This window comes from Anomaloglossus baeobatrachus, chromosome 6, assembly GCF_048569485.1.
Source record: "Anomaloglossus baeobatrachus isolate aAnoBae1 chromosome 6, aAnoBae1.hap1, whole genome shotgun sequence".
Classification (NCBI taxonomy): Eukaryota; Metazoa; Chordata; class Amphibia; order Anura; family Aromobatidae; genus Anomaloglossus; species Anomaloglossus baeobatrachus.
The window spans coordinates 436036445-436054893 of record NC_134358.1 but is presented as its reverse complement, the minus strand read 5'-3'; the positions used below and the strand labels follow the sequence as shown (position 1 = coordinate 436054893).

General features: G+C 45.6%; 1 protein-coding gene across 1 annotated transcript in view; it reads right to left on the bottom strand.

Moving 5' to 3' along the window:
* Positions 1-18449, bottom strand: part of CAPN7 (calpain 7) — a 155398-nt gene that overhangs the window by 16439 nt on the left and 120510 nt on the right. Inside the window, exons 15-17 of the mRNA XM_075315213.1 lie at positions 10717-10852; positions 2569-2644; positions 1546-1691 (exon numbers count right to left, since the gene is read on the bottom strand). Of these exons, the coding sequence (XP_075171328.1) occupies positions 1546-1691; positions 2569-2644; positions 10717-10852 (358 nt within the window). The remainder of the gene's footprint in view (positions 1-1545; positions 1692-2568; positions 2645-10716; positions 10853-18449) is intronic.

Genomic DNA, 18449 nt, shown 5'->3' with positions numbered 1-18449 from the left:
AAAGTTAGGGACCATTCTGATTGGATATACCTTGTTGGGGTGGGAGGGCTTTTACGCTCTTTAGATCAAAATAGCGTCAACTTAGTACCTGTTACTTATATGTATTATTAATATTTACTCACAGCAGGGTATTTTTGATACTTTGTTTTTATAAGTGAAAATCTGGTTAAAAAAAAGTTGCTACAGTTCATCATGTGTATAGGGTATGGTCGCCTATTTGAATGAATGGGTGACACCTAATACTCCAATATGTAGCTGCCTTTAGACTTCTCAGGGTTTTCAATTAAAACCCTTGACTATCAGCTGGGCCAGACTTATTCAATATTTAATTTAAAATGACCCTGCCGGCTTTCACCGCGTTCACACTATCACACTTCCTATACAGACCGCAGCGCCAGATGTAGCAGTGGATTTTCTAGCCCAGAACTTACCCCTCATACATGTCAGGAAATCCGCTATCAGTCTGACCATTGAGGTCCGTATACAGACTATGAAATACACTTGTGTGAATCCAGCCTTAGTATGGCTTATTTATCTCAGTATAAGTAAAGCAACTAATAGTTACATAGGATGAAAAAAAGACCTAGGTCCATCTAGTTCAACCTTCCTCCACCAATTCTACATGTTGTCACTAAATCATTTATAACCAACAATGTTGTGTGTACTGAGGAAATCATGCAGCCCTTTTTTAAAAGCTGTTATAGTGTCTGCCATTACTACCTCTTGTGGTAGGGCATTCCACAGTCTGACCGCTCTAACTGTAAAGAACCCTTTCCTATTTAGCTGCCGGAATCGCTTTTCTTCCACTCGCAGTGAGTGCCCCCTGGTCCTTAGTATTGTCTTTGGAAGAAATAAGTCATGTGCCAGTCCTTCATATTGACCACATGTACTTAATACATAGAAATGAGATCTCCTCTGAGTCTTCTTTTTTCTAAGCTAAACAAATCCAACTTTTTCAACCTGTCATCATATGGGAGGCCTTCCATTCCTTGTAGGAGTCTAGTTATCCGCCATAGAACTGACTAACTTCTGAATGTCCTTTTTAAAATGTGGAGCCCAAAACTGAATCCCTTATTCTAGATGTGGCCTTACAAGTGATTTATAGAGGGGTAATAGATTAGATCCTGTGATCCCAATCTCTCTTTTTATACACCCCAAAATCTTGTTTTCTTTAGCAGCTGCTGCTTGACATTGAGTGCTGTTACTCAGCTTATTTGTAATGAGAATACCCAAGTCCTTCTCATGTTCTGTAGTCCTGAGTTTACTTCCATTTAATGTATACGCAGTTATAGGATTACTCCGTCCTAGGTGCATTACATTTATCAACATTAAATTTCATCCGCCAAGTGTCAGCCCATTTGGCAAATGGGACAAATAATGATCATCTATTTTTCTCACTTGTGGCTTAGTAATCTTTATAATCATTGTATCCTAGCTGTGATAGTAATCAGCTTGATGAGGTGGGTAAGTGATAAGACTTTCTTTATACATAGCAGCCAATCTGAGGAGGCACAGAGCCAAGGAAAGTGATCGAGCAGCACTTACCCTGAGTGTGTAATGAATGGTGTTCTGCTTTTCGTATTGAGACACCACTAAAGTAAATGTGTGGGTGCCGGGGTTGGTCAACGGTATCTTTGTAAGGTAATGGGGGCTATTTATCCGTATTCCATCGATATAAGGCGCTGGGTCAGCTGGAAGACAGAAAATTAAGATCCACAAACTGCATAAGGTTATAATGGTTAATACTTCTAAATAGATGCCTGAACAAATAAGACTTTAAAAAAGAGCAATGTTACGTTTCAAATGTAAGATATTTTTTTTTTTTTACCAATATTGTTTTTAATCTTCTTAAATGTTCATCGGCTTTATTATTCTTTTTAATAATACATAACAAAAAGTCTTTTAAATGTATTACAAACTAATATGGTGAATTTCTAGTGATGGGTACTCGTAATGGGTGCTCAACCCTCGTAACGATCAGTTGGACACTCGGACAGGCTCGACTAGTCTACCGAGTATAATGGAAGTCAATGGGGAACTGAAGCATTTTTCCAGAAGATCTTCGACCAGTGTGAAACTGACAGGTACATTGCAATGCTTGTGCATTTACCTCATTTCAAGCCCTTCTAAAAAGGTTAAAAAAAATTTTTTATAACATGAATTACCAAAGAATTGAAAAAGGGTGTATTTATTTTTTGTCTCAGTTGTAAATATGGTCTCATCATTGTTTGTTTTATTGTGGATGTAACACTGGACAGCCATAGCCGTGCATTACAACTTCGGGCTATTAAAATTTGAAAAAGTTTCCAACATAAAAGGTGAAAGTTTAATCCCAGACTGGGCTATGAACAATGTGGCTGCAGAGTGACAATCTAGCGCAGGGCACAATGGCATCATCTGAGATGGACTGGCTGCTAGGCACACACTGTCACAAAGGGCACCAATGTTATAATGGGGCTACAAGTCTTGATGTGCTCATACTATACTTTTTACTGTAATATGAATGTTGTAAAAAATAACTTGTACTTTGGGAAGGTCTTCATAATCCTTAGACAATATACAACTCACCTGGGTAGTAAACTTTTTTGCCATCGTTTTTGTAAACTACCAATGTAATAAATTCTCGATTTTGGGCAAAGTCATCCTAGAAGAAAAGCAAGGAGAGTAATGTCAGTACTGTGTGCATATACCTTTAAATTGACTTTTACACTCAAAACCTCACATTGTTGCACAGTGCCATGCCATTTGCATGCTTCTTTAATGGATTTTCATCATAGCCAACTTCTGATCATTGTCTTATATTATTAACTCTATAAATTAGTTTGTGGGTTTGAACTGTTTCTCTCATATGTAAGTTTCTGCCAGCGTAAGTCATTGGAGAGGAAAATTCAGAGTTCAATTTTATAAATTGTTGACAAAGACATGGACGACTTCTCCTTGAGATCCTATACTTGGATCCGTAACTGCTATAAAATTCATTGTGTAGAACAACACAGCTCTGGACACGTTTTGTGGCCATTCTCAGGTACTATAGGCTCAGCTCGCATTAAAGTGAATGTGCTCTGAGCTGCAGTACCTGAGAATGGCCACTACATCACCTATGGAGCTGTCGTGCTACAGCGCCATACACCATGAAATTCCAGCAGCTGCAGCTCCAGGTAGTAATGGAGCGGTGTGGGGGCCTGGGTGGAAAACATCAAATTTCAAATTCTTAGAAGGAAACTTGTCAACTGATTCATAATGCCAAAACAATGCACTGAATGAATCAGAGTGTAGCTGAATCACTGACAGCACAAAATTACTGCTCAAACCAAGTACATAGCGGGGCCAAACATTTAAGTGCACTTTCCCATCTACTTGTTTTTCATCTATCTCAGTCTTTCTCTAGCTCAATGAAGGGGTGGAGAAGGAGGGAAAACAAGCAGGTGGGAAGATGCACTTAAATGTTTGCCCCCACCATGATACACAAAGTGCCTGTACTTGGTTTTAACAGTCATTTTGTGCTGACAGTCCCTTTAAAAAATCCGTAAACTATACTCGTCCGGTGCTGCCCCCCCCCCCCCATTTCTGGCTGTAGCAGTAATGTCACATGGACAGTTCAGATCCCCACTGCAGCCAATCTCTGAGCTCAGCAGGTTGAGCTATCAACATCGTCAGACCCATTGAGCCAAGGGAATGGCTGTGGCGGTGATGTGACATCACTACTGCACCCAAAAACACACAGACCACAAGAGGGAGTCCTGTAGGTCTTCATTATTCTACATTACTAGAATTGATTGGGGTCTCTCTTTCTAAAAAAGAAAAAACGCCTTTAAAAAGAAAGAATGGTCCAGAATTGGAAATCTGCAGATCAATAACTAGGCCAATGTTTTCGATCTGCTTAGTTCTATTATTTATATACTACATATAATTTAAGACATGGCTGTGTCAGATCCAAATCTAGATAAATAAATGTATTGAATTGTTAAAAAAGCTAAATTGCTGGAATAAACACATCTCTCTGCAGTATTGCCTGGCATGTCACAAAGTACAAGCTAAGTGGTAATTAGTGACCTGGTAAATTACAGATTTCTAAAAGGACAGTGCGTTTTGTCCTAGTTAACTATTTACATGTTCATGCTTCCATAGGTGCGCCTGTTGTCCATAAATAATTGTGCCACTGACATTTTTCTGAATCTCTATCAGATAGGATCAGGTAGATCTTGTAACGAGCTATTATGTAACTATTTCAACATGTCTTAAAGAAGAGTATAATTTGTAAGCAAACACAAATATCAGCGTTATTAAACAGTATTAAGTTTCTGGAAATGTGACAAACTAGAGTGCTCTACAAGTTTCTACATGGAGAATGGAGAGTTTGACAAGGGGCGATTCAGTTGCTTTTATCAGACCCTTTCTGATTCCACTCGTTTTCCCAAGGTAAATTAAAAAGGCCTAGTCTTCCCTCTCGAACTGGCGCCGTTCCACCGGTATCTGGGCTTGCGTTCATAGGGTTCATGTGAGGTCATGCAAACCCCACACACAATTACCGCCGGACTCTTTCTCCTCGCCTGCGGATGCAGGAGAAATCAACAGTAAGTGAACGGCAGCCACAGCGCCAACTTCCTGTTGACTATTCATACATCCAAAGGTAGGAAGACAGAACCTGGCGGTGATTGGTCGTGGGGCTTCGATGACATCACGTAAGCCCTAGGAACGCAAGCCCTTTGCTAACATGGTATTTCCTCATAAAATCAGACACTGTCAGAAAGCATTGGAAAACCGCAGTGTGTAAGCCCCATCCTGCCTTACCAATATTCAGCTGTGAATTTTTTTAATATAGTTTAAGGAGGAACAACAAAAAAAAACAACACAATGGACTGTGGGGCAAAAAAAAAAAAAAGTGAGTATTTATTGGAAATACTAGTATTTAAAAAAAAAAAAAGAATTTTGTTTACTTACCGTAAATTCTTTTTCTTATAGTTCCGACATGGGAGACCCAGACCATGGGTGTATAGCTACTGTCTCCGGAGGACACACAAAGTACTACACTAAAAAGTGTAGCTCCTCCCTCCGAGCATATACACCCCCTGGATGACAAATCTAGCCAGTTTAGTGCAAAAGCTGAAGGAGGACATCCACCCACAAGTAGAGATAGAGTAAAACCCGGAATAACCGGAACCTCTGTCTACAACAACAGCCGGTGAAAACACACGGAACAAGAACTGCCAACAGGCAACAGGGAGGGTGCTGGGTCTCCCATGTCGGAACTATAAGAAAAAGAATTTACGGTAAGTAAACAAGATTCTCTTTCTTCATTGTTCCTTATGGGAGACCCAGACCATGGGACGTCTCAAAGCAGTCCATGGGTGGGAAATAAACAGAAACTGAGAAGTAGGCAAAACCTAACTTCACAAATGGGCGACAGCCGCCTGAAGGATGCGTCTGCCCAAGCTCGCATCTGCCGAAGCATGAGCATGCACTTGGTAGTGCTTCGAAAAGGTGTGCAGACTAGACCAAGTGGCAGCCTGACAGACCTGCTGAGCCGTAGCCTGGTGCCTGAAAGCCCAAGAGGCACCGACAGCTCTGGTCGAGTGCGCCTTAATCCCCGGCGGGGGAGGCACCTGAGAACATTGGTAGGCATCGGATATGGCCGACCTAATCCAACGAGCTAGAGTCGGTCTAGAAGCCGAGAGACCCTTACGCTGACCTGTGGTTAGCACAAAAAGAGAGGTGCACCGCCTAAGAGCGGCGGTGCGTGACACATAGATCCGGAGCGCCCGCACCAAATCTAAAGTATGCAACGCTTTCTCAAAGCGATGCACAGGGGCCGGACAAAGGGAAGGCAATGAAATGTCCTGGTTAAGGTGGAAAGGAGACACCACCTTAGGGAGAAAGTCCGGAGTCGGACGGAGAACCACCTTGTCTTGGTGAAAAACCAAAAAGGGTGACTCCGAAGAGAGCGCAGCCAAATCAGAGACTCTCCTGAGAGAAGTTATGGCCAGAAGAGCGACACCAGGACAGGAAAATTCTCCAAGTCCTGTGGTAAATCCTGGCCGAGGAAAACTTCCGAGCCTAAGTCATAGTGGAGATGACCTCGGAAGGAATGCCTGAAGCAGTCAGGATCCAGGACTCAAGAGCCACGCCAATCTGAGAGCCACGTCAATCTGAGAGCCGCAGAATTCTGGCGGAAAAACGGACCTTGAGAGAGAAGGTCTGGGCGGTCCGGGAGATGCCACGGCACCTCTACGGACAGACGGAGCAGGTCTGGGTACCAAGCTCGCCTGGGCCAGTCTGGAGCAATGATTATGACCCGACGGCCCTCCATTCTGATCTTGCGCAGGACTCTGGGCAAGAGAGCTAGAGGGGGAAACACGTAGGCCAGACGGAACTGGGACCAATCCTGAACCAGCGCGTCCGCTGCCAAGGCCTGAGGATCGTGGGAGCGAGCCACGTAAACCGGGACCTTGTTGTTGTGCCGGGATGCAATTAGATCCACTTCCGGAGTGCCCCACTTGCGGCAGATTGACCGGAACACTGCCGGATGCAGGGCCCACTCGCCGCTGTCCACGGTTTGACGGCTGAGATAATCTGCCTCCCTGTTTTCTACGCCTGGGATGTGGACCGCGGATATGGTGGACTTGGAGTCCTCCGTCCACTGAAGGATACGTTGAACTTCCAACATTGCTAGGCGGCTGCGAGTCCCGCCCTGGTGATTGATGTAGGCAACTGCTGTCGCGTTGTCCGACTGGACTCGAATGTGCTTGCCCGCCAATAGGTGGTGAAAGGCTACGAGAGCTAGGAGCACAGCTCTGATTTCCAGCACATTGATCGAGAGGGCTGATTCGGACGGAGTCCAAGTGCCCTGTGCTCAGTGGTGGAGAAACACTGCTCCCCAGCCGGATAGACTGGCATCCGTGGTGAGAATCACCCAGGACGGGGCCAGAAAGGAGCGTCCCTGGGATAGAGAGAGGGGCCGAAGCCACCACTGAAGAGAGCTCCTGGTCTGTGGCGACAGAGCCACTAGCCTGTGCAAGGAAGAGGTCCGCTTGTCCCAAAAGCGGAGAATTTCCAGCTGCAGAGGACGCAGATGGAACTGGGCAAAGGGAACAGCTTCCATTGACGCCACCATCTGACCCAGCACCTGCATGAGGTGCCTGATGGAATGACGGCGGGGCTTCAACAGAGAACGCACCGCCAGATGAAGGGACTGCTGTTTGACTAAGGGCAGCTTCACAAGTGCCGGCAGAGTCTCGAATTGCATCCCTAGGTACGTAAGTTTCTGGGTCGGGGTCAGAGTGGACTTGGGCAGATTGACAAGCCACCCGAATTGAACAAGCGTGGCGAGAGTGAGCGAGACACTCCGCTGACAGTCTGCACTGGATAAAGCCTTGACTAGAAGGTCGTCCAGGTAAGGAATCACTTCCAACCCCTGGAGGTGCAGAACCGCAACCACTGCTGCCATGACCTTGGTGAATACACGAGGGGCCGTGGCTAACCCGAAGGGGAGAGCCACGAATTGGAAATGTTCCTCTCCGATTGCAAAACGTAGCCAACGCTGGTGTGAAACTGCAATTGGCACATGCAGATAGGCATCTCTGATGTCGATGGATGCTAGAAAATCTCCTTGGGTCATTGAGGCAATGACCGATCGCAGAGATTCCATGCGAAAGTGCCGCACCTGAACATGCTTGTTGAGAAGCTTGAGATCCAGGATGGGCCGGAAGGAACCGTCCTTCTTGGGGACTAGGAAGAGGTTTGAGTAGAAACCTCTGAACCGTTCCTGGGCGGGAACCGGTACAATTACTCCGTTGGCCTGCAAGGATGCCACGGCCTGAGAGAAGGCGGCGGCTTTGGAGCAGGGGGGAGTGGACAGAAAAAAATCTGTTTGGCAGGCTGGAAGAAAATTCTATCCTGTAGCCGTGGGAGATGATATCCCGCACCCACTGATCGGAGACGTGTTGAAACCACACGTCGCCAAAGTGGGAGAGCCTGCCACCGACCAAGGACGTTGCTGGCGCAGCCAGATAGTCAAGAGGAGGCTGCCTTAGTGGCAGCGGCTCCTCCGTTCTTCTGAGGACGCGGCTTTGTGCGCCAGCTGGGTTTTCGATCCTTGGCTGAGTTAGTGGACGAGGCTGAGGGCTTAGAGGATGACCAGTTAGAGGAACGAAAGGAACGAAACCTCGACTGGTTCCTGCCCTGGACAGGTTTCCTGGTTTTAGTTTGTGGCAAGGAAGTACTCTTCCCGCCAGTAGCTTCCTTAATGGAATGAAAGCGTCTGCTTACCACTCTGGAAGCCACAAGATCCTGCGGATCGCGAGGGAATTAGCGGAAGCCACCGCCGTGCGGTGAGAAGCCTCTAGAATGGCAGACATGGCATAGGATGAAAAAGCCGAAGCCTGGGAAGTTAAGGCAACCATTTCGGGCATAGAGTCCCTGGCGAGGGAATGTATCTCCGCCAGAGAAGCAGAGACTGCCTTAGGAGCCCACACTGCTGCAAAAGACGGGGAGAACGAGGCCCCTGCCGCCTCATATACAGATTTGGCCAGAAGGTCAACCTGGCGGTCAGTGGGATCCTTAAGTGAGGTGCCATCGGCCACAGATACAACTGTCCGGGCTGAGATTCTAGACACCGGAGGATCTACCTTTGGTGAATGAGCCCACTCCTTGACCACTTCTGGTGGAAAGAGAAAACGGTCATCAGAACTACGCTTTGGGAAGCGTTTGTCAGGACAGGCCCTGGGCTTGGTCACAGTGGCCTGAAAACTGGAGTGGTTAAAAAAAACATACTCCTTGCTCTCTTAGGTGAGGTAAACTGGTGTTTTTCTACCAGAGAGGCTTGTTCCTCTGACACTGGTGGATTGAGGTCCAGTACGGAATTAATGGACGCAATCAAGTCACTAACATCCGCATCACCTTCAGATAGATCAATGGGGTACATAGAGGTAGCGTCCGAGCCCACAGTAAAGGCATCCTCCTCCCCCTGCAATTCAGCTCGTGAATCAGAGCCGTGGGACGAGGAAGGAGAAGAGTCCCTGCGTCACCGTTTAGGAGGACGGGGTCCGGGAACAGATGAAAAATCCTCTGTGAGCTCTGCAGAGCGAGTCGGAGCAGCAGAGGCGCCCTGAGAAGGGGGCTGATGCATGGTCAGCAAAGTCCGGGACAGCTGTCCCATGGAGTCGGCAAAGGACTGGGAGATAGCTTTAGAAAACGATGCTACCAAAGCCGGGGGTTCAGCCACCGGGGCTGGAGCAGCCGGAGGGACCCCTGGGGAGACTCCAGGTTGAGGCACCACCATGTTAGAGCAGGCATCACAATGTGGATATGTGCTCGGTTCAGGCAGTATGAGCTTACATGCAGTGCATATAGAGTAAAGCCTTGCAGCCTTGCTCCTAGTGAGAGACATGCTGCTGAGGTGGAGGTTCTGCAGTAAAGAACACACTCCTTCAGAATGACCCCCAGAGAGTGTACAAGAAAGTCCACAACCAGAGGTTGTGGCTTACCAGACCGTTTTGTGTGCCCTCCGGATTCCACAGCTTGGACCACCAGACAGATGCAGTAGCTGCAGCAGCCAGCGCCGATCAGTGTGTGAACGCTGATAAAATGGCGCCGGAGTGAGGAGGGGGGGCGGGGTTTAGTCCAAGAGCGGGAACCGGAGGGCCAAGGAGAAATACAGGGGAGGGAAACATCTCCTCAGAGTGGAGTGTCCTCCTCTGAGCTGAACGGCCGGTGGGCGGCGCCGCACTGTTCCCCTGCATGACTGACATGCAGGGGCAGTGAAAACGAAACTAGGCCACAGCCGAAGCCGGGGCCTAAATTTTCCCATGCGGCCGACGAGCAGGCACCCTCAGCGCGGTTCTCAGGAGAAAACCAGAGAACCGGCCGGAAATCACAGCAAAGTGAAATAACACACTCTCCCCACAATAAATGTACAAGGGACCCCTCAATAACGTCTCAATACTTAGCTTATGAGACGCAGGGCCAGGTCCCTGAGGGGTGAGCGCTCCGTCCGGCAGGATCCTGAAAGGGCTGCGGATGGAGACCGGTCTCCTGCAAAGCAGTGAGAACCGTGATGGCTCCCACTTCAAGCCAGAGCCCGAGGGATGGTGAAGGAGCACGGCATGTAAGGCTCCAGCCTCGTAAAATCAACCTTAACAGCACCGCCGACACAGTGGGGTGAGAAGGGACATGCCGGGAGTCCAGTTTGGACCCGCTTTTCTTCCAACTCTTTGAAATCAAAAATCAGATGAGAATGCATGTGTGTGTGACGTCCTGAACACAAAGCATTGAACTAGCTAGATTTGTCACCCAGGGGGTGTATATGCTCGGAGGGAGGAGCTACACTTTTTAGTGTAGTACTTTGTGTGTCCTCCGGAGGCAGAAGCTATACACCCATGGTCTGGGTCTCCCATAAGGAACGATGAAGAAAAAACCCAAAACAGAAATATCAGGAGAGCTAATAGACCTAAGGGAGGAACAAACCAGCCTGGTGAGACAAGATTTAAAGCCACCTCAGATGCCAAGAGATGTAGTCAAATAGATTTACTGCACATAGCTGTGAATTCAAAAGGGGCCGGGAGCTCCGCCGGGTGACGGGCCGGGAGCTCCGCCGGGTGACCAGCTGGGTGACGGTCTGGGTACCACACTAAATAGACTCTTCATGATACAACCTTATCCGTGAAATAAACAGATGACTTTAAAATCCAAATCAAAAAACATCTGATCAGTAACACTAACCTTATCTGTGATGTGTCTGCTGAGCAAAATCCACACCGCTGCCCCTCCCTTAGGACACTGGACGTCAAGTCTGTACTGAGGATTGTTTGCTAGGCTGTAGGCGTCTTTCACAGGACCTTGTTTTGCATCCCATGTACTGTAACATAAAATGTCAGAAATGCAAATTGGTTTCCTCATTTAGGATTCTTCATTTCAATAGTAATAGGTCATACAGAAAACTAATTTATTAAATTTTCAATTTATAAGTCCAAAAAAAAATTAGAAGTTAATTAATACTGGAATAAATGTGGATAGTGGTGAGCAGCGAGAAAATCATTGCTGGCGTAAACACTTTATTTTCTAATGTAACTCCTTAACCTTCGTCAGGCTGCATAATTTTACAACGTTAACAGCGACCCCTTCTCTCGGAAGGGGGTGGAGATATTTTATTGAAATTTGGCCAATATATTCTGGACCAAAACTGCAGAGATGTCACGAAATTTCAGCCCTCTACGGCTTTTCGAAAAAAAAAAATTATTGCAATTTTAAAACTGAATAGTTACAATTGTACCTATTCAGCTGGACAAAGGTTAAAGGGAATTTGTCACCAGGTTTTTGCCTCCTAATCGGAGATCAGCATAATGTAGGGGCAGAAATCCTGATTTAAGTGAGGGGTCACTTACTGGGCTGCTTAGTGACGTTTTGATAAAATCACCGTTTAATCAGCAGTAGATTATCTTAGTGGACTACTTGGCCTGCTGCAGCTAGTCCAGCATATTCATGAGCTTAGTATAAGAGAAAACATTCATTTTATCAAAATGACAGGAAACAGCCCAGTAAGTGACACATTGCTGGAATCAGGGTCTCTGACTCTACATTATACTGCTCTCAGATGGGGAAGCAAAAACCTGGTCACATATTCCCTTTAATGACAGGACAATTTTATTTATTTTTCCTCTACTTTTTTCTCACTCATGTGGCTGTATGAGGCTGATTAATGTGAAAGGAATTGTACAATTTTTGGGGAGTGGGGTACATATAAATTACCATGTAATTTCTAGATTATATTTTTGGATGGAAATATAGAGGGAAAGCTATGTTTTGTTCAGCCTTCGTTGTTTTCATTTATATTGTTAACAATACACATCAAATAACCTACTGAATGAATTCTCCAGGTCATATAGATGGCCAATATGTGTAGAATTATTTTGTTATGTACCGTATGCCTAAAAAAAAGTATTTTATAAAAAAAAAGGATTTTTTTTTATTTTATTTTACATATAACTTTTTAAAAATTTGTTGGAGATTTTTATATATTTATTATTATTATTTTTTTTTTTTTACAGAATCTGTTTCCCAAGCGACCAAAGATGTCTGGACAATATTTTTATTTCCCTTTATTGATCCTATTTTTCTCTAACATAATTGAGGCATCCATTGTAGACCCAGTTACAGGGGAACCCAGCACAGTACATTACAGCAGCTTTGCTAGGTCGTATACACTTTGTGATCATATGATCACCAGGTCCTATAGAAATATCGGCACTCTGATACACTATATAAAACGCTTGTTATAATCATGGTCCTACTCCATTGCAGGAGCAGCGGCTTTAATACTGCCCTGTTAATTTACTATAACGCATGGTTAAAGCGCAGAAACAAGTGGTGTAAGTTTATGCTGCTTTGTAGATATAGACTTAAAAGGGGTTATCCAAAGAAAAAAGTTAAAATTTAATCAATAGATCTTGGAATAATAATAATTTAGCCAAAATTATAAAAAATGTTCCTGTGCTGAGATAATGTTATATATATGTCCCTGCTATGTACTGTGTAATGGTCGTGTCTGACCGTACAGGAACATGGTCTGATCACCCCACAGCGGAAATAAGATAAAGACATTACTGCATGGGATTGCAAATTATTATTTGCCCAGGCGATGTGGTATGATCAGACTATGTTCCTGTACGGTCAGACATGGCCATTAACCCCTTTCATAACTTAGGACATATGTGTACGCACTAGGTCGCCTCCCTCCAGTTACCACGGGCTCCGTGGCGAGCCCACAGTAATCCCTGCACGTCTGCGGATCTGATCAGCAGACATGTCCGGCTGCCAAACCCAATCCACCTGCGCCTGTTAACCCCTTATATCGCGCTGTGAAACTGTGACAGCGCAATCTAATGTGCTCCGGCGGGGACCAAGTTGTTCCCCACCGCCACTGGTGGCCCCATGATGTGATCATGGGGCGGCAATACATAGCCATGAAAGCAAGGGGTCAGATAATGACTCGTCACTGTTATGACTTTCTTCCTGTGAATGCTGGCAGAGTGCTAGCATTCACAGGAGATCAGCATTTCTGCTGATCAAAGCAATGTTCATGCATCGCTCTGATCAGCACAAGCGATCAGACAGTCACAAAGTCCCGTAGGGTGGATAGTAAATCAGTTAAAAAAAAAAAAAAAAAGTTTTTAAAAAAATAAAAAATGAAACTTTAAAAAAAAAAAAGTCACATTACCCTTCAATTGCCTCATTGAGAATAAACAACAACAATAATAATAAATAATATATAAAAAATACACTTGATATCACCACGTTCAGAAATACCCACTATCAAAATATAAAATCCACTAATATGATCGGTACACAGCGTAGTGAGGAAAAAAAATTTCCAAGCGCCAAAATTACAAAACATTGTATCTACGCAAAAATAGTATAATTAAAAACACCAGCTCAAGACCCAAAAAATAAGCAATCACTGGGCCAAAGATCCCAAAAAGCGAGGTCTTGGAAACTGGCGACAAAAGTGCTACTCTTTTTTTGGACAAATTTCTGAATTTGTTTTCACCAGTTAGATAAAAGTAAAAAGTATACAGTGGGTACGGAAAGTATTCAAACCCCTTTAAATTTGTCACGCTTTCATTGCAGTCATTTGGTAAATTTAAAAAAAGTTCATTTTTTTTCTCATTAATGTATACTCTGCACCCAATCTTGACAGAAAAACAGAAATGTAGACATTTTTGCAAAATTTATTAAACAAGAAAAACTGAAATATCACATGGTCATAAGTATTCAGACCCTTTGCTCAGTATTGAGTAGAAGCACCCTTTTGAGCTAGTACAGCCATGAGTCTTCTTGGGAATGATACAAGTTTTTCACACCCGGATTTGGGGATCCTCTGCAATTCTTCCTTGCAGATCCTCTTCAGTTCCGTCAGGTTGGATAATCAACCTTGGTGGACAACCATTTTCAGCTCTCTCCAGAGATGCTAAGTTGGGTTTAGGTCAGGGCTCTGGCTGGGCCAGTCACAAATGGTCACAGCGTTGTTCTGAAGCCACTACTTTGTTATTTTAGCCTTGTGCTTAGGGTCATTGTCTTGTTGGAAGGTGAACCTTCAGCCAAATCTGAGGTCCAGAGCACTCTGGAAGAGGTTTTATTCCAGGATATCTCTGTACTTGGCCGAATTAATCTTTCCTTCAATTGCAACTAGTTGTCCTGTCCCTGCAGCTGAAAAACACCCCCATAGCATAATGCTGCCACCACCATGTTTCACTGTTGGGATTGGATTGGGCAGGTGATGAGCAGTGCCTGGTTTTCTCCACTCATACCGCTTAGAATTATCACCAAAAAGTGCTTTGTCTCATCAGACCAGAGAATCTTATTTATCATAGTCTGGGAGTCCTTCATGTTTTTTTTTTCAGTTTTTCTTGTTTAATAAACTTGCAAAAAAATTCTATATTTCTGGGGTTTTTTCCTGTCAAGATGGAGTGCAGAGTGTACATTGATGAGAAAAAAAAAAATGAAGTTTTTGAATTTACCAAATGGCTGCAATAAAGAGTGAAAAATTTAAAAGGGGTCTGAATATGTTCCGTACCCACTGTACATGTTTAGTATCTACGAACTCGTACCAACCTGAGACAGAAAAAAACCCCGAAATATAACTGGGCTGTGAAGGGGTTCAGTAGAAAGGCAGTCTGCTTTATTTACAGGGGTTTCCATTACAATGATGACCTGTGCTATGGATAGGTCATGAATATCACAATGGTGGGGATCTGATCAGCTGTTTCCAGTTCCAGAATGGGCTGAATGTAAACAGTGAACAGAGCAGAACACAACAGCGCCAAACACTGTTTAGTGGCCACTCCCAGGTACTGCAAAAAACTGTGATGGATCTGTGATGTCCTACTCTTTTCAATACTTACATCCAGCCGCAGCTGGAGGTGATAACAGCTAATTAATAAGAATCCAGCACCAATCTGCTATTGTTCACCTATATTTAGGATACATCATCGATGTCATAGTAGAAAAGGCCTTTATCCAGGAAGATAATAGTGCAATGCCCTATCAGACCATGTGGATATTACAGAGGGGTCCCCCGCTCAGGACCATCCTTATAGGAGACAAAATAGAATGATGTTTTTGAATGCAGTAAGGAATTATGGAAGCTATGAATTAGTGCTGACACCACGTATACAGCTTTACCCTGCACAGATAGAGAAGGAAAATAAAGCTTGGGAAGCTCTCTCTCTTCAGTATATTCATGTCAGAAAGCATTGAAGTATTATAAAGCTTGTGACACCCCTCATCAGATCAGTCAGACTCATGTGCCACATCTGCTGAGCCGCACTGCTCATCTCCGATAACCTCATCACGGCTGGATATTAGATCAGCAGGAATCTGAGCTGTGGAGAATCAGGAGTTTTATCAAGTCCTCTGAAGAGTTTTACTGGAGCGGGAAAGGTCTTGCTCATCATAAACTGCCATGTCTACAGCTTTGATGACCATTTATTTATTTATTTTAACCACCAATGATAAAAGGGCACTGAGCCAGAAGGTCAAACATACCCACGTCTGTGATCACACACCAAGCATACCTGAGAAACAGGCTGCAGTCACTCTGCATGGCAATCAATCACCAAGTGTCTGCTAGGCATCACTTTAGGCCAGAGTCACATTGGTGTATGACTTGCATGCGTGAAATGCAAGAAAATCTGGCACTGCACTTGGGTCCATGTAAGACAATGCTGCAGCTCACATCAAGTTTTTCCTCATCCTTAATCAGACTGATGAGAAAATTGCAGCATGCAGTGTTTGTCTGCGAGTCTCCGATCACTCACTCATACAAGTCTATGGGTGCGAGTGAAACATCGGACTGCACCCTGTGCTACCATGCTAAGAGGGCGTAATGAGAGCAAGAACTAGCACTCTTGCGACTAGTCCCTGTTCATATCATAAAGGATCTTAAACATACTTTTTCTAAAGATCTCTCTTTATCTATGCTATGCTACTAGATACAAGAACTGTTAGGCAGGGATTAGCAATATGCACCAGAACTACTCGTGGTTCTGGTGCATATTGCACTTGACAGGCTCCCTATAAATTGGAATGAAAGCTTTATTTATCTGGGATCTCTATTTCTATGCTGGATCTTCTACTTGTTTTGCCCTATGAAGCCATGGTTTGCTCTGACCGCATTAATGGAAGAGGTTTTGGCAGTTCTGGAACCAATGGTCTTAGAGAAGCATCGACATTGCTGCAAAGTGGTCCCTCACCACTAACTAACCAGTAAAAAAGAAGACAGAAATGGTAATAAACCGCTTTTGTCTTCTCCAGGGTGTCTCTGGCCCTGTCTGACAGCTGGGGACCGCACAGTCAACTGATAGATTGCAGACGGAGGAGCTTTAACACCATGCCATAAATTTACAGTAGTGCAGGGTTAAAACCCAGGACTAAGTTCCGTAAATTTACAGCGCCTGGTCATCACGTTAAATGGGTATTACATTAATACTCTGTAAATTATGCAGCACCCCAATATGCTTTGTGTCAATAACAGTTAATTTCTCTCCTTGTCGTCAATCATTAGGTACGATTAACTGTTTACTTCATTGTGGATAAATATCTGTATGGGTCATTAGGTGGTAAATGCTTTACAAGACACAACTCTTAAATGTAAGGTTTCACATACTAAGGCAAGATACAGAAACCTTTTATTTGTTAAAACAATGAAACCAATTTCATTACATGTAGGTCTTTAATAACTAATACATTTATTATGTGAAACCCATACCAGAAATTGTAAAACAAAGTGTGTATGACCTGCGCTAACATATGTGGCCTATTAGAACAGATCTGTTAAAAAAGAAAAACAAAAAAAAAAGCCCAACATGAATAGTCAATCTATATATATAATTGCCTTATTCTGTCTGTCTGTCTATCTTGCTCCAAAATTGTGTCCTTACCGTGACATGTCCTTACGGTGACAAACAGCGGATTGGCCGCTGGGCTCGCCATGGCCCCACCCCCCCGCACGGATTGTCCGCTCGGCTTCACGGATTCGCCATGGCCCCGCCCCCCGCACGGATTGGCAGCTCGGCCTCACGGATTGGCCGCTCGCCTCGGCTCCTCCCCCTGCACGGATTGGCCGCTCGCCTCACCTCCGCCCCCCCCGCACGGATTGGCCGCTCGCCCAGGCTCCGCCCCCCACACGGAATGGCCTCTCGCCCCGAGGTGAGCGCATCAAGGTCCTGCAGCGGCGGAACACACGCACACACATAAGAATAGACACACACACACACACATCAGATCACACTCACTCTCACACACACCTCACACACACATCAGATCGCATCCACGTCCTGCAGCGGCGGAACACACACACACACACACACATCAGATCACACTCACTCTCTCACACACCTCACACACACATCAGATCGCATCCACATACTCACAACATCCCGTGATATCGCTTGCTTCTCTGCGGCGATACTGTGCAGTGACCTTCCAGGACCTGCCGGAGGATCACATGGCCGGAAGCATGTGGTATCTCCGGATGTTGTGATTGTGTCAGCGCGTATGTGCGATATCGTCAGTGTGAGTGTGTGTGAGTGTATGCGATCGGATGTGCGTGAGCGTGTTCTGATGTGTGTGAGTGTGTGTGTGTGCGATCGGATCTGTGAGTGTCGGCAGAGGAGCACAGCTGCTGGGACCGCCCACCGGTGGGCACAGGGAGAAGTGGGGTGTGTGTGTGTGTGAGTGTATGCGATCAGATGTGTGCGTGTTTACTGTCTGATGTGTGACTGCGGAGCACGATGGGGGGTGCGCAGCATGGGGGATGGAGCACGATAAGGGGTGCGCAGCATGAGGGATGGAGCACGATGGGGAGTGCGCAGCATGGGGGATGGAGCACGATGGGGAGTGCGCAGCATGGGTGATGGAGCACGTTTGGGAGTGCGCAGCATGGGGGATGGAGCACGATGGGGGGTGCGCAGCATGGGGGATGGAGCACGATGGGGAGTGCGCAGCATGGGGGATGGAGCACGATGGGGAGTGCGCAGCATGAGTGATGGAGCACGTTTGGGAGTGCGCAGCATGGGGGATGGAGCACAATGGGGAGTGCGCAGCATGGGGGATGGAGCACAATGGGGAGTGCGCAGCATGGGGGATGGAGCACGATGGGGGGTGCGCAGCATGGGGGATGGAGCACGATGGGGGGTGCACACCTCCCCCCAAAACACACACACACACACACTGCGCAACACACCACACACACACTGGGAACCACAAACACTGCCCTACACAGACAACACCCAACACACAAACACCGCGGCACACACAAATATACGCACATACCGCACAACACACACATTGCACAAAACATACCTCCCCCAAAACACACACACACACACCCCACACCCACACAAACCGCGCAACACACATACACAACGATACAGACACACAGCGCTCCACAAATAACG